We start from the raw sequence: 16624 nt of genomic DNA, 5'->3' as shown, positions 1-16624 counted from the left end.
TTTTTCCCTGTAAATGTTGTTAAAGTAAACATGCTGAAGTGGGCAACAAAATTACACCAATTCGGAAGTGAATACTTTGTTGTACAAAAACTTGCTGAACATGCTGGATCTACTTGATCTACTCATTGTTTGTTTACATTTTCACTTCATAGTCAGTACTCCTATGCAGGATTAGGTCAAGTTATCTCGATAGAATGCTTATGTTCAACCAATTTTATTTTATCATATAAAAATTGTTTCTTTCTTTTCCAATGTATAATGTTTGGTACACAGTGGACAACATAATCAGAATGAATTTGGGATTTATACTCAGTCTTTGATCTTTGGTGGAGTGGAAGGGGTGAAGGTGATTGGGGGTGGGGGGGGTCTTGTGTCAGGCGTCTTTTAGTACAAATATAGTACGTCTTATGTTCGATTGCCAGACAAAGAGGCTTTGTTTATGTAGGACAAATATGGTACATCTTATATTTAGGGTGTCATTTAGAACAAATATGGTATGTCTTGTGTGTGATTGCCAACGATAGGGACGTTGTTTAGGACAAATATGTGACATCTTATATTTGATTGCCAAACAAGAGGACGTTATTTAGGACAAATACGGTATGTCTCACGTTTGATTGCTAAACATGGTCGTGTGTTTCAATGACACGAGCGACATTTGCATCCATCTGACGACCTGCCAGACCTGCTGACAATTATTAGAGCTGTCAGACTTACTGACGACAGGGGAGAAAAAGTCTCATCACTAATTAGACTTACATACTGATTGATACAAAAAATCTTGGTTAATAACATTTTTGACTTTTTTCTAAGCACTCTTAAATAATACATTTTGTAAACGGTTTATATAGTTATGTTACAATTAGCATTTTAATTACTATCTTTAAAATTCTTTAAACTTCATTATTGCATTTTAACTACCAACACACTTAACTTTAATGAATACAGTTCATGACTACTTAATGACATTTCTTTCCGATTCACTGGAATAAATGATACTTTAATTTGATGGAAATAGGTCAATATATTCATTGCTTAATAGAATTTGAAATCAACCCTAATGTAAATTATGCATCTTTAAAATTACAGTCAATGCGCAGATTGATTTAAACGAATTCCTGGCATGAATTTATGACCTTTACTGGTAATATTTCAAAAGTATATTTCATAATCCAAATTATGATTATTTTTTGTAGGGTTTGGTAGACATTCTTGTAAGCAGGACCTAAGTATTTAAAAAAAAAAAATAATGGAAATAAAATGAAGCAATTTATGTATGCAAATTTCATAACGAATGATTTTGTAGTTGTTGTTTTTTAAATTTCAGATTGATCAATATAACTGTAGATTTTTTTTTACCATGATTTGCATGCACCCCTTAAAGATCACCTGACCCCCCCCATCCCCGCCCCACCCCACCCAGAGATGCATTCCATATTGCACTGCCGATTAAAACCTCCTTAACTTTTTATGCACAGCATTGACCAAGATTACTGAGGTTTAACCCCTGATATTAAGGCCAATGTCATTAACTGCTAGATTTTCATCCCTTTTTTTAAATGGGGGCAGGGATGACATTTTATTTTATTTTTCTTTCATAACTGACCAAATATATGTGTTTCTATACAAACCACTAACATGACCATAACAATTCTCCTTTTTTACGTGTAAATGTTATACATCAACACCATACAGAACTGGACTGATACGCAAATACAGGGCCAAGTTGAACATTTTTATTAGAGTCAATAAAATTCTAAGGGGCAGCGGGAAAAAGAAGGTGGCGTCTCGGGATGAAAATTCAGCAATTATATATTTATTGTCGCCTTGAGCTAATATCAGTGTAAATATTTTTTATTTATATCGTATATCTCCATTTCCATTGCCAAGATAGGTGATTGTATGCAAATTATGTAGTGTAAATGGTTTAAATCAAAGATTGAAAACTGCCTTGATGTGAATACCACCAAAGAAGATGATAATTAGTGCTCGATGTAATCTTTCACAACAAAAAATATGAATTTCATAAAATGGAAATGTTTGTGTTTTTAGCTATAATTGATTACAAAGTATATAGAGGACAGAATTCTTCAAAAGAATAGGATCTACAGCGATGCGTTCAGGAGTGTAGTTATAATAGAGGACAAACGCATGTGGGTGTTGTTGAAAGACTATAAGTATCTATCATGTGTTTCCGGTAAGGATAGAAAAATCCGACCCGAGGGCACGTGCGTAAGCCGGTAACGAGGCTTGCCGAGTTACCGGTCACGCAGCGTGCCCTGGGGTCGGATTTTTCGATCCGGAACGGAAAAACTTGATTGATATTTTTCTTGCATACCTAAAATTATGAATTTGTGGAAAAATGACGTAGAAAAATCGAACTTTTGTACAATTACACCAAAAAGCGCGTGCGACGTTGTTTATTGACGTCATAGAGCGCAGTAATTTTAAATAACTAAAAATAGCGTTTTTTACGATGAATTATTTTTGATTTTAATTAAAAGTCTTGCAAACATATATATTTGATTGCGCTTTATTGAAATGGCATACTTTATCTTTCTTAAACCATACTGAAATAAATGAAATAAGAAGTGGCGCGTTGTTGCGCGTGACTCATCTTACATGGGGTATGTAAGATGGGTTTTTCCAGCACTGGTCACATGACTGGAAACACACGTCCGGTATGCAAGAAAAGAATATGCCAAAAAATGCAAATGGGCAAAGACTCCATAGTTTATGTGTACCTCTAAAAGGGGCATTTATTGCTCTGATTTTTAAAAAGAGCAAACGGTTAGTTAAGCTTTTTTCATTCTGGTATTATATAATATATGAATGTTTGTATTTTCAGGTAACGATTACATCTGGGGAACGGGGAAATTTGGAAAGAAATGTGAAGGTATGTTACCTTGGACGACAGTAGTGTTGGGAATCGGACAGAAAAATTAATATCGATAAGCGATTTTTGAAACCGATCAATGATCGATTATTAATGGATTTAATCATAATTTAATTAACTGTGGTCATCATTTTTAAAGGGGCTGTACTCCTTATGATGAAACAGCGGAAAAAAAGAAGAAAATTGTCGAAAACTGACATAAACTTGGTATTGATGTGTACAATGCATTGAAACTTACTAACTGAAGTACCGCATGATTGGCTAGTCGATGTTATCACGTGATATGACCATGTAAGGAACATATCTTAAATATTCCAACTGCTTAGTGTTAGCCTTCGTAGCACAGTGGATACAACACTGGACTGCAATTTTGGCGACACCTGTTTGAACCCTGTCTCGGACATTTTGGCATGTTTTTTTACAATTATGTTATCAAAGAGTAAAACATTTTATAAAATAATTGTCCTGAGATTTGTTACGGAAAAAAAACACTTTTTTTGGTGCTAATCTGGTGCACAGTCCCTTTTAGGCAGTACATGCACCAGTTTTACGCACCTATGTTCCCTTACAATATTGTTTGTGCATTTCTACATTATTTATTCAGAACGCAACTATCTTTTAAGTGTTAACAGGTAACTATTACAGAACATGAGATCACAGGCTATATTTTTGTCTTCATTTAGTATTGTATACATGTGTAAATTAAACCAAAGAAAGATATCAATTTCTATTTAATAATCAGTCAGTAACAAGTACAACAAGTAGTTGAATGTTATATATGTTTTACAAGAACATTTCTTTTAGAAAACTGAGAAAACTAAAGGCTTACACCTTACACCTACACCGATATATATCACAGCAAAAATAGTCACGTGACCACAAATGCAAACGCTGTGGTGTAAAACTTTTTCTAACAGCATGTAAATGTTTTTACACCGCCATGGCGGCGCTCATGCAATTTCAGCCCCCATGTCGTTTTCAACGTATTCCCACAAACGCGGCAAACAAATGACATCACTGAAACAGGCACTGTCATTCATTTATTAAGCGCCACTTGATTTACTTCGCAAAACATATTACACAAATTGTAGTTTGTTAAAAGAATATCATCTGTAAAGGCATTTTCATAAAAAAGTATGTCTCGTGCAAACAAACTCTTATTAAAATCTTAAAAGATGGCTTATCAAATAATTATCTAGTAATGTATATAAGAAATAGAAGAAATAAAACAAAAGTTTTAAAGGCTTTCGACATATACGTTAACTCATTATTTTTATTATATAAGATGCCTACGTAGACTACGTACGTTTGCCTTATGAAAATGCCAACGTGCATTTGCCAAATTTGAAATACTTCAGAAAATGCATTTTTGTACAAATTGCATCCCCCAAAATATTCATAAAACAAATAAAAACCATTATTGAAGAATTGAGGGACAAAAAATTGAAAAAATTGTGGCTTTTTATCTAAATATGTGACATTTTAACATTACCTACGTGCGTTTGCATTCCTGGACAGTATTTTTATCGAAGTGTTCTCGGAAACTATGCAGACATGAATGGTGACCAATATAACACCGATCGAAATACATAACAATGCATTCTTTTTTGCGCTATGTCACTTGAATGAACTCTCACGTATAACAAAAATATCGATAAGAAACTTAACTTGATTGACGATCAATCGATCCAAAGTACTACTAGCTTGCATTTGTGGTCACGTGACTTTTTTTGCTCATCACCTGTGTACATGATAAGATGTCGGTAAAAAAATTTAAAAATCACTTTTAAACCACAAACATGAGAAGTTGAGAACCAATCCTTTAGCAGTTCAATTACAAAATAAAAAGATAAGGTACTGAAGTGACATACTGACTTGATAAGAATATGACTAGATAACTTAACATTGTAACACCTTAACATTTCAACATTATCTAGCATAAACCGGAAAAAAAAAATTAGTCAGTAGCAGTTACATCCCTTGGTTCTATAATGGATTGCCCAAATCACTACCGATTTGCGGACGTAGGCCTTTCTGATCAATTGTTGATTAAAATCGATCATCAGCACAACACTAGCCTACAGTATATGTCCTATTAAACACACAGGGCGTATGTCTTTTTTTAGAACACTGCATATGCTAAAAAAGAACAATTTTTCCCCATTCAACGATTTTTTAAACGCCGTTAAATTGGAGTCAAAAACATGAAATAACAATAAGTATCTGCTGCGTCTTAGCTAATTGTAATATACTATGCTGGGTAAATAAATAAAATGGTGTACAGAATGGTTTGCGTCAGTTTATCTATACACAACTTTCGCCAACTGTATGGTATGTTTTTTCCGTGTATGCATGACGTCAATATGTGCCGGAAAATGGCGACCATAGGAATGCTTTTCATCGGAATTTATCTCGATTTTTGTAGTTAACGATTAAGATATTCATTGTTCATGTCACTCAATTGGAAAATAGACTCAGGAAAATTATTTGGGGCCTCGATTAGGGCATGCACATTTGATAGGACATTTATGGTAAATAGAGTTGTCCTAGTGAAGATTAAGAATTATTTTGGTTATGTATATTGCATAAAATCAGCCATGAAAAATGGAGAATATCATACTTATCCTACAAAGATCTTTATTAGTCTTGTTTTGAGCTCTTTTACCTTTTTGAAAAAAAGTTGAGGTGCTATCATAGCTTTGGGATTATTTTATCAATCAAGGCAAATAACTCTGATATAATTATAATTATATTTGAGTTATGCCCCTTGTAAAATAAGACAAGTATTGGTGTTTGCTCCGCAGCCGTCTTGTTTTATTAGGAGACATTTGCATTAAGAGACAGAGTCTTCATCAATTCCAACAATGTTGCATATTAGAACATTTTTGGTAAACGCTCAATGATTGATGCACCAGTCATTTGTAACCACGGCCCCCCAGGTTCGGGGAATAGCGGGACTTTGACTTTAGGTCCAGCCAACCCCAGGTAAAATCACTGCCCTGCGGGGACGACCAGATGGTAATCTCCTCGCGAAATGCCCCCGCATCCCAGGGACCCTAGGTAAAGCCCATTCCCTGCTATATTTTTGCGAACACAAAACCACCGCATTCGGAAAGTTATAACACGGCCCATTTTCCAAGCTATCCCCGGTATACACCTGGACCTGGGGGGCCGTGGTTACAATTGACTGGTGCATAAGAAAGGCAGAGAGAGAGAGCGAAGATATCAAACCTTTCTTACTACTTTACCTAATGTGTGCTAAATGTGTTAAGATTTTAGCCTGTTTTCGGCTGGGACAACCTAATTATGATGACAGGTCTGTTAAGTTGTAATTCTCCAAATTTTGATGATTCAAAGCATCAGGCTAGAAAGCTAGTTTGTAATCTAAAAATTTTTTGTAAAATTCTGTCTTGAAAGTTGTTAAATGTAATGAATTAAGTGGAAAATATGCCATGACACGCTTTAATGTACTCAATACAGAAAAAGAAATCTATTTATGTAACGTATAATTAAAATAGGTTTTCACTTTGTGGTCATTGTTAATCGTTATTTAATTAGTTTCAAATGTCTGCCATTGTGTTGCAAACATTATAAGGCATTAAGGACAAGAGGGTTCTATATGGTCACTTAAATATGTGGTCAGTATTAAAAGTTCACCTTTGGTGCAAAATGTTGGACCATATCTCCATGGGCAGGACTTATTTTTGGGTACTCATTAACACACCTAGGTTTTTACCCTGAATTCTTGCATGCCATGTTTCTATTCACTGAGATTATTCTGTAATATTTGTAAAAGGTTCATGATGTTTCCTTCAAGATGAATTAGATTAAACAAATTTTAATGAAAAACGCAATATTATCGGGAAACCGCAAACTGGTATCTTGCGGTTTTATTGAGCAGACTATATATGATACTCCTGCCCTAATGACCTAGTTCATTACAGCGCCATTGATCGGAAAATCTATTTTAATATTGTAGAGTATTTGATCAGATTTTATGATACAGGAATTAGTTTGCCTTTCTGATTTAATATACTTAAAATAAATTTAAATTTTAAATGCATTTATAATACACACTCAGTTTTGTTAAAGGACTTAATTATAAAATTGATCTTCTCCTTGGCTCCATTTCAGCTAGTTTATAATAAATAAATTTATAATTGAAAATATATTGGTCCCTAAGTATTCTGATTTTACATGAAGTCATCTAGCTATAAAGCTTGTATGATTCTTATTTATACAAAATTATAATGATCGAAGATTGGTAAGCATCATAATGCTGTTGGTGTTAATTTTTAAAAAGATATTTACTTTTTGTAAATATTATAATGAATATAAAAAAATATATTTAAAAATCAGGTTATAGAACTTAAAATTTACTTTCATTTTATTTTGATATTTTAGTTTAAAAACTGTTAGCCTGTAGATATCCAAATTGGAGGAAACATTTGAAGAGGTATTGTTCTTTTGTGACTCTAACCCCCAGAGAGGGAAAACACACAGAAAGGGAAAAAATGGCCATTAACCCCCAGAAATAAAAACAAAATCTGCCATTAACCCCAAGAAATAAAAATAAAATCTGCCATTAACCCCCAAAAATAAGAATGAAATCTACCATTAACCCCCAGATATATGACCGAAATATGCCATTAACCCCCAGAAATAAGAATAAAATCGCTATTAACCCCCAGAAAAAAACAAAATCTGTCATTACCGTATTATATAATGTATAGGACGCTAGCATAGATAGGACGCAGGCAAAAAAAATTGTTGAAAAAACGGGGTAAAACCCCTTAATATATAAGATAGGACGCAGCGGAAAAATGTCAGAATCGGAGCCGAAAAATTGAGGTTGGTAAAGTATTTATAACATATATTGAAGTAAAAAAACAAACAAAAATTGTATATAAGGCATATTTCGATACGTGTTGTGTATTTCGATAATTATCTTCGTATTTCGGTAATTAAGCGTACACCACAATGATATATGTCTTGACATTTTGAGAACATTCACCATAATATAAGACTTATACAAATGCTGTAATAGACTAGTTCTGACTGTCAACCGTTGCAACCGTTGCAATAGTTCCGACATGCCTTCTGAATGCCAGTCAACCCTAGCAACCGTTGCAAAACTGTATTGTCAAAACTAATGATTGTTTTGATAAGGCTTGTCGCTGCGCGGATTAAAGCATGTCTAATTATTGCGTGTCGGTAATTAGCCTTGCCAGCAGAAGGCACCTCGGGTAAAGTGCGAACAAACAACAATACGGTATTACCATCGCAATAGTTCGTTCTATTGATGTTTTTGATGTTTTTCTAATGACAGACAGCTGGTGTTTTTCACACCTTCGCACATTTGAAAAGATTTGATAGTGACAATAATGCTACTTTGCGTTATGCACATTCCTTTATTAATTTTTTAAAACAGTAACATACAACAAAATGTTTTGTAAAATATCGAAACATTAAAATCGTTGTTGATTAATTGATAAATACCTCCTTTCCCGATTTTCCGTTGCCGTTATAACTCAATCCAGTTAAAGTGCTGACTCACATCGAGTTTTTTTTGAGTAGCGTCCCTTTTGCAAAAAAGTAAACACTCATGTTTGTTTTCAATTTATTTCTCAATAAACCATTTTAAAGTAAACATTTAAAATATCTCTGCATGTGTTAACTTGTGTGGTATTACCTATGTCAGTTGTTCTCTTCAGTGACGCAGTACAGATACTTACTATAGTACAGATACTTACTATTACCGCGTTCTTCCCCGGTCCGATATTTTCGACCTGAAATGGACTTGGAAAAAACCAGATGAAGTTCTAATAGCATAGAAAGGACGCAGGCAATTTTTAAGACGATAATCGGGGGTAAAAAAGTGTGTCCTATGCATGATATAATACGGTAACCCCCAAAAATAAAAACACAATCTGCCATTAACCCCCTGAAATAAAAACAAAATCTGCCATTAACCCCCAGATATAAGACTGTAATTTGCCATTAACCCCAAGAAAATAAATAACGAAATCTGCAATTATTCTCTGGAATAAAACTGAAATCTGTCATGAATCCCTGGAAAATAAAATCGAAGTCTGCCTTTCAGATGTTATGAAATCTATGGCCCTGTAATACATTGGTGAGAAGGAAAAGGGTTCTGTGGTCTTTTATATTTTTACTAAGTCACACTTGTTGGCACGATGTTGTGCAAGAGTGTGGTCTTGTTTTATGGGGAAACCTGAGAAAACCCACTTGTGCGACTTGTTAACCACAAACCAAATTCACAAATGCCCAGGTCCAGGAATTGAAATTGGGAATCTGTGGTGGGAAACAAGTAAGCAAATCATTGCGCTAACTGAACAGTCAATAATTACTATTTTTATGGAGATAAAAGTAATTGGTGGCATTTTACCTTAATGCATCCTCTATTTTTATGTTTCAGCATGCAGCGCTTGTTGTCACAATGCGTGTGCTGAAGTTGCGAAGAGCACCTGTCATCGACGTCGTGTTAACTCAACCCCGACCATGGAATCCAGTGTGGTATGGCTGGTTTTTAGCTTGATTATTAGAAGAATAAGGAGGCTCTAAAACTCTACCCTAGTAAACTCTTTTTTTCAAACCACCTTCTGAACAAGAGCTGTCATAGGATAGCATGCTCGTTTACACCGCTAAAAATTTGTCTCAGAAATGAATACCATTTAATGATGTTATATGTGCCTGTAAATAGCAATAAAAAAGTCAAATAATAACGTAAACGAGAAACGCTGCGATGGGATGAAACTGGGTTTTCAATGATTGATAGAAGAACTTCAGCTTGTTCCAAAAAAGATTTAACTAGTAGTATAGTGTACTGTTAATTTATGTTAAAGAAAAATAGCTTTTGGTTTCATAGAACTAGAAATATGTCAGCAGGATATTCATTTTTAATTAAAAATTGTAAAAAATGTTAACAAGAAATGTGTTTTTCTGATGTTTTAAATCAAAGATAAAGTGACAATACAATACATATGGCAGATTTCACAAAAAAGGCAATTATTTGGCCCATTTGCTTTCATTTATTGTTATTGCATGTCAACGTCATATATACAGCAATTGCCTTTCCCAACCCAATAAGAACACCTAATAGAAGTGATTTGTATTAAAATAATGAAAATATTGTGTTAAATAAGGTAAAAAATGTAAAAATATGCCGATATTTAGGACAAAAAAGACAGAAAATCTTCCCGGTACCAATATACCACTTTTTTTGAGGATGCTTTTCAGTAACATCTGGTAAGTTTTTTATTCTTGTCTGTTGAATAATGTTTGCAAGAAATGTTAATTAAAACAATAATATATCTAAAATGATTGCATTTCGTTCGTAATATACTTAAATTTTCGGTAATTGCGCATGGTGATAACGTTACGGTAATCTGTCCTCGAATTGTTGTGTAACATTAGCAGACATGATCCACTGCTAACTGTTTTAAGCCTAAACACACCTTTATTAAATCACTGAAAACAAAGACTACGTGTCGGATAAAAACAGTATTGCATGTAACAAGAAATTGGTCATTCCCGATCATAAAGTTTTTTAGGTCTAAAAATGTGTTAATGTTACTCAAAATCGATTCTGTCCCATTTTAGCATGACGATAGCACCTTTTCTATTCGTGAATAATTTACACCGACTGAGGGTTAACATCCGGGTAGCGATTACTTTTATATTGGACTGGTTCACAGTTGACATTGAAATGATAAAAATAGTGGTGAATACCGTTGATAAAAACTTAATCCAAGTTTGGCTCATTCTGTCCTTCGATGTAACGTTAACATTATGTCACGCTAGCATTAAGACAAGCGCTTAATAAAGCAAGAAAATCGTTGAAATTTGATGACTTTCCCAGAGTCAATTATTCGAACATAACAATGTCGTCTGTAAACTATCGTTTGTAAGTATTCATTCATTAGGTACGTAGTTTATATTGAATTCATACCGCTTTTGTGTTTGATATCGTTATTTATTGGACAGAATTAAGAATTTTTGTGATTATCAATTGACCGTGTTTATCAATCATTTATATAGTTTGTTTTATACTGTATCAAGCTCAAACAGTCTGTGGTAGGTCTGTATTTTAATTTGTTGTGAAACATTCTGTCCAACTGCTAATGTGACATACTGCTAATGTTACTCATTCTGTTTTGTGGTAACACTAGCACATACTCGCAATTAGCAATTTATAATATATATGTTTAATATCAAAGGTAATGATAATTGCACCATACTAGAGACATTTATATTACCACAACAAAACATTTATGTTTATAGCTTATCTGATCTGATATAAAAAGAAAACCTATGTTTGCAGAAAACATTTTCTGTCTTGTTGTCCAATTAGGGTTTGTTTCAATAAATTTATTTGAGAAAAACGAAACAATCTTTATTTTTTGTCTGTACAATCTGTTTTATAGATAAATGAACCATTTAGTGCAAGACAAAATACTTCTTTGGATCAAAATATTAAAAAAAACAAGTTTTTACCGGCAATATTGTAACACTAGCACAAATGGTATGGTGATACAAAATTCTTTTTTTTTATAAAAATGCATGAATAAATCATTGCAAATGTTCTTAAATATGATAGATAAGAAATTGCTGTAAAAGATTATGTTGAAATCACAAATCTGCAATAAATTTTAAAAATCAATATTCGCCGGGAACTTTTTGGTCACCAAAACGTGAAATCTGCCATATACAATGCAGAAGGTGACATCACTCTAGCTAAATATTTACAGCATAAATGCCAGTTATAGCAGATACTAATGTCCTAAATATGAAGTCAGAATGACATTTTTGGCATTTCAAAGCCAGTCTGCACTCTTATTATTTTTAGAAAACAGTTCAGTATGGCATAATGTCTGTTTTAGGAAAAATGTAAATGACATGCCTTTGGTTTCCTTTTGCCAAAAATAGTTGCAATTTGTCCAGAAATACATATTTTGTCTAAGTTTGGAATGAACCTCAGTATGGCTTCACTTACAGAAACTTTTGAGGTAGGCAGCTGTTTGAAGTAAATATCGGTTACATATTAGGTTAATTAGTACAGTTCTGCCGTAGATGAAAGATCTTATCATTTTCGGTCAAACAATGGTTAATTAATGAGACAATGATCTTCGATAATACAGTCGTGCTTTGGCCGGATTACAAAGGCAGAATAATTATCACTGTTTCATCAAGCCCCAATAATCCTTTATAGATTTAAAGCTGATTAGAGCTAGATGCCAGAATATTAATTAGCGTTTTCTAAAAAGGTTTGTAAGTCTATCATATTCCGCATTTGTATCAGCATATTCTTTCATAATGTGGACTCAATGACCTAACAACTGGGATCTGAAATACTTTAAGTCATGAAGTCATGAGGTCATTTGTTTGCAATTCTTGGATTTACATAAATTCCTTGAAGTTAAAACACCACTTTTTCAGTCATCGATAAACTATGGTAGAACAAATATTTTATAGGTTTTGAATTTGCGACTTGGTGGATTCGCATTCGCAAATATCGCCAAAATGAGAATACTGCGAAAAAGTCTGTTTATTCAATATTTTTGATAACCTTTATCCTTAGATTGTCTCAGTGATTCCATCCAGTCTATAGACGTCATTAGTGTTGATCCCGCCAAGTGTTATGTTAATTCTCTTATTTTGGACCTGAAAAATGTAGGCTAAAATTCTAAAAAATAATTTGTTCTGATAGGAAATCATATCAGTGCCATTTTGTTTACAGCACACTTGCTAAAGTACAAAAGGTTACTCAACACTATCATGTGCACTAAGGTTATACATCATCAATTTTATTTACAACAAAAATATTGCTGTTTATTTTTTACTTTCGATGTCTTTAAACAAAGGATTTTCTTCTTTATCTTATGAAATCACACCAGTCCCAATGAAATTTGTTCATAGCTAAACAAATTACATTAAGATGGAACTATTTGTAACATTTATCCATTGACAAAAATTCATAATGGCCTCAAAAATGAAAAACGGTAGGGCCAGTTTTTTATTTTTCGTTTTACGGGAGCGCCGTACCTAAATATTGCAAAACCCAAATAAGAAAAGATTCAAATTCCTAACTTTATTTTTATTTTTTCCGCCGCCCGTTTTTTCGATCTCCGATAGAAAATAAAATTTAGTGCTATTTAACCTAATGCTAATTTCACAACAACAAAAATTATCGCGCACAATTTCCAAGATGGCGGAAGCCGGCGGTTCGTGCTTATGATGTCAACTAAAATATGTTTCATTTTTATACGCCTGAAGGGTCGTATTATGTTATGGCCTCCATCGTCTGTCCGTCTGTCTGTCCGTCTGTCTGTCCGTCCGTTAGCAATTCCATGTCCGGGCCATAACTTGGTAACTAATAAAGCGATTTTCAAATAACTTTATACAAATCATCACTACATTAAAAGGATGTGTCGCGTGCAATTTCCAGGTCCATACCTCAAAGACTAGAATCACCATGGTGGTGCGTTAGCAAATCCGTGTCCGGGCCACAACTTGGTCACTAATAAAGTCATTTTCAAATAACTTTATACAAAGCATCATTACATTAAAAGGATGTGTCACGCGCAATTTCCAGGTCCATACCTCAAACACTAGAATCACCATGGGGGGGGGGACGTTAGCAATTCCATGTCCAGGCCATAACTGGGTTACTACTAAAGCAATTTTCAAATAACTTAATACAAATCATCTCTACATTAAAAGGATTTGTCAAGCATGTTTTCCAGGTCCGTACCTCAAAGGCTAATTTCACTGAGGGGCGTTAGCAATTCCGTATCCGGGCTATAACTTGGTAACTAATAAAGCGATTTTCAAATAACTTTATACAAATCATCACTACATTAAAAGGATGTGTCGCGCGCAATTTCCAGGTCCATACCTCAAACACTAGAATCACCATGGTGGTGCGTTAGCAAATCCGTGTCCGGGCCACAACTGGGTCACTAATAAAGTCATTTTCAAATAACTTTATACAAAGCATCATTACATTAAAAGGATGTGTCGCGCGCAATTTCCAGGTCCATACCTCAAACACTAGAATCACCAGGGGGGGGGGGGGGGGGACGTTAGCAATTCCATGTCCAGGCCATAACTGGGTTAATACTACTAAAGCAATTTTCAAATAACTTTATACAAATCATCTATACATTAAAAGGATTTGTCAAGCATGCTTTCCAGGTCCGTACCTCAAAGGCTAATTTCACTGGGGGGCGTTAGCAATTCCGTGTCCAGGCCACAACTTTGTGTTACTACTAATAAAGGAATTTTTAGAAAACGTGTCCTAGCCACAACTTTGTAACCAATAAAGCAATTTTTAGATAACTTTATACAAATTATTGCTACATTAAAAGGATGTGTTGTGAGCACTTTCCAAGTCCTGCTACTTTTAAACTTGTATTCTCAGATTTTCTAAGGAAGTTTCAAATATTCTATTTTTTTTATAAAAATATTTCATTTCATAAATTCTGATTCCATAGTAGTACATCCTTCATTGCACTACTTACCAGTATGTATGTTGTTTTACAATTATTCTATGTTGTGAAAAAATACTGTTGAACAAAAGTTTTTATTAGCACTGCTAACTTAAGTATCATTAAAGTTTCAATATTGGAAGTTTAAGCCTTTGTTGTAAACACTTCACACCTAGTAAGCAGTATACTAGCATAACCTAAATGTTTATTAAAGACCTCAAGCCGAATCTTCTTCGGGCGTATAATGCTCCGTTTCGCGGTGCTCTTGTTTTGTGATATCACATGCATATTATATGCCATGATGAAAATAAAACTTGAAACTTGCTTATTATCATCATCTTGCTTTTTCTTAATTTTATTCCCTCCTCCTTGGGCTTATTTTTGAAAATTTTCCCGTAAAACGAAAAAAAAAACAAACTCTGGCCTATCTTTTCCAGGGATAGTTCAAGCAAGCCATTTTCGCGCCTTCACGCCAAAATTCGCTAAATAGCATTGAATATACATAATGTGAGATAATCTCACCCTCGCTTGCAGTTTGTGTATATTTTGCATTTTCACTTTTATCGTTACAGCGTCGTTGCCCTAAGGGTCTCTCTTCTCGTTTATTTTATTATGGCTTTGTGGTCAACTATGGTCTGCCTTTGCCTTATCAAATTTTTTCATTGATATTGTCAACTCCCATGTTTAAAAGCGTTTTTGCTACCTGTATAAGTTTTGTTTTAATCTACATTTTACAAGCATCTATATCGGAAGTGTTCTAAAACCTCCGTCACAAATATTCTCTGGATAGGAAATGTTGCCCATTTCTAATTAAAAAAAATCACTGAAATTAAAATGATCTCACCAATTTTGGACAAATGGGAGGAATTCTCTCATTGAAAATCTGACATAGAAGATACCCATAGAATTTAGAAGTTCCATTAGTATGCCATGTTTCTTGTAACTCCACATTAAGGTTTGTTTTTATAATGTTACTCTTACAAGTGTGAATGTGCTTTTTAGAATGTACATGGTATTAATTTATAATCCTGTGACTATATGGATGCAAATCGCAGTAATAATCATAATATTAAATGAAACATAGCATTTATTTAATTCAGTCATAAAATTATTTGCTTGCGCCTTTAACTTGCATTTGAAAGCAAGATATATTTTTGTATTTCATGCTTAGACAGTTTCGCGCTTCTCTGTTTATAAATGCAATACAAAAAAAAAATCATGGGAAAATCATAATTTTCTGCGTTTTCAGCGTTTACTGTGATTATCTATTGCCATGATTATACTAATAAAACTTTCAAGATATTAATCTCACATCAAACGTCATAAAATAGCAATTTGTGACAAATTTTTTGCTAACTTTTGAAATTGAAATATGAGAATCTGGAAAAAAATATATTCAGATTTTAAATAATATATTCATCTTCTCATGCAGAAAAACGTTAATATGGGTCATTCGAACAAAGATATTATATGATGATGGCTTTGAGTCCTCTGAAATATAGGCAGTGAGACATCATTTGTATGATAAATGATACTTGTCACATTTTAAAAGCGTAATTTGGGAACTTGATATTAAGTACTACAATAGTTATGTTTTTTGCAAAAGGTTTAAATTGCAATGGAAGATTCAGTGAGAACGATTTGACTTCCAGGGCACTTGCGATGATAAATTGGTAGCTGACATAAATTGATCACCTCAGCAATTCGAAATTCTGTGTTCTCGGCTGATTGTAAATGGCTTATGTATTTTGTAAAAGATTAGTGACAGTATAAAGTTAATTTTTTTTAACATAGCATCGGCTATTTCTTGTTGTAACGTTTATGCTGAAGGATGCGCAAGTCCAAACGTTTGAGTTTAGCCTTGCTTTCACTGTCACATTTTCAACGCCAATTCAACGTGATGAATTGGAGTACTTGACCCAAATTTGTTTTTTGTACAAATGTTTCTAATCAATCACCTTTCGATTGGAGATTGTAAAAACAACTGTAAAAAGTATATAGCTCAAGTCGTTACAGATGGAGCCAGACTTTTGATATAACTTCAATTATAGCCTTTCAGGACATTTCTGTACGACCTGTAACGCCTTTGCTGAGGTATGTTTGTAAGCTTTGATGGCTTCATCAGAAAGACATGTATTCTAAGTAATGGGGTTAGTAGGTGACCCAATATGGGATATACGTGGCAAAGGAAATGCACCGTGTATATTTCATATTGGGT

At 33.8% G+C, this 16624-nt stretch overlaps 1 protein-coding gene across 2 annotated transcripts in view; it reads left to right on the top strand.

Annotated features, from left to right (window-relative positions):
- Nucleotides 1-16624, top strand: part of LOC128213568 (phosphatidylinositol 3-kinase regulatory subunit alpha-like) — a 131993-nt gene that overhangs the window by 64549 nt on the left and 50820 nt on the right. For both annotated transcript variants that reach the window (XM_052919427.1, XM_052919426.1), the window contains exons 5-6: nucleotides 2849-2896; nucleotides 9336-9433. In XM_052919427.1, coding sequence (XP_052775387.1) covers nucleotides 2849-2896; nucleotides 9336-9433 — 146 coding nt within the window. The remainder of the gene's footprint in view (nucleotides 1-2848; nucleotides 2897-9335; nucleotides 9434-16624) is intronic.

Source organism: Mya arenaria, chromosome 13, assembly GCF_026914265.1.
Source record: "Mya arenaria isolate MELC-2E11 chromosome 13, ASM2691426v1".
NCBI classification, from domain to species: domain Eukaryota; kingdom Metazoa; phylum Mollusca; class Bivalvia; order Myida; family Myidae; genus Mya; species Mya arenaria.
Note: the sequence above shows the minus strand (reverse complement) of the source record. Positions and strands in the feature narration are given on the sequence as shown.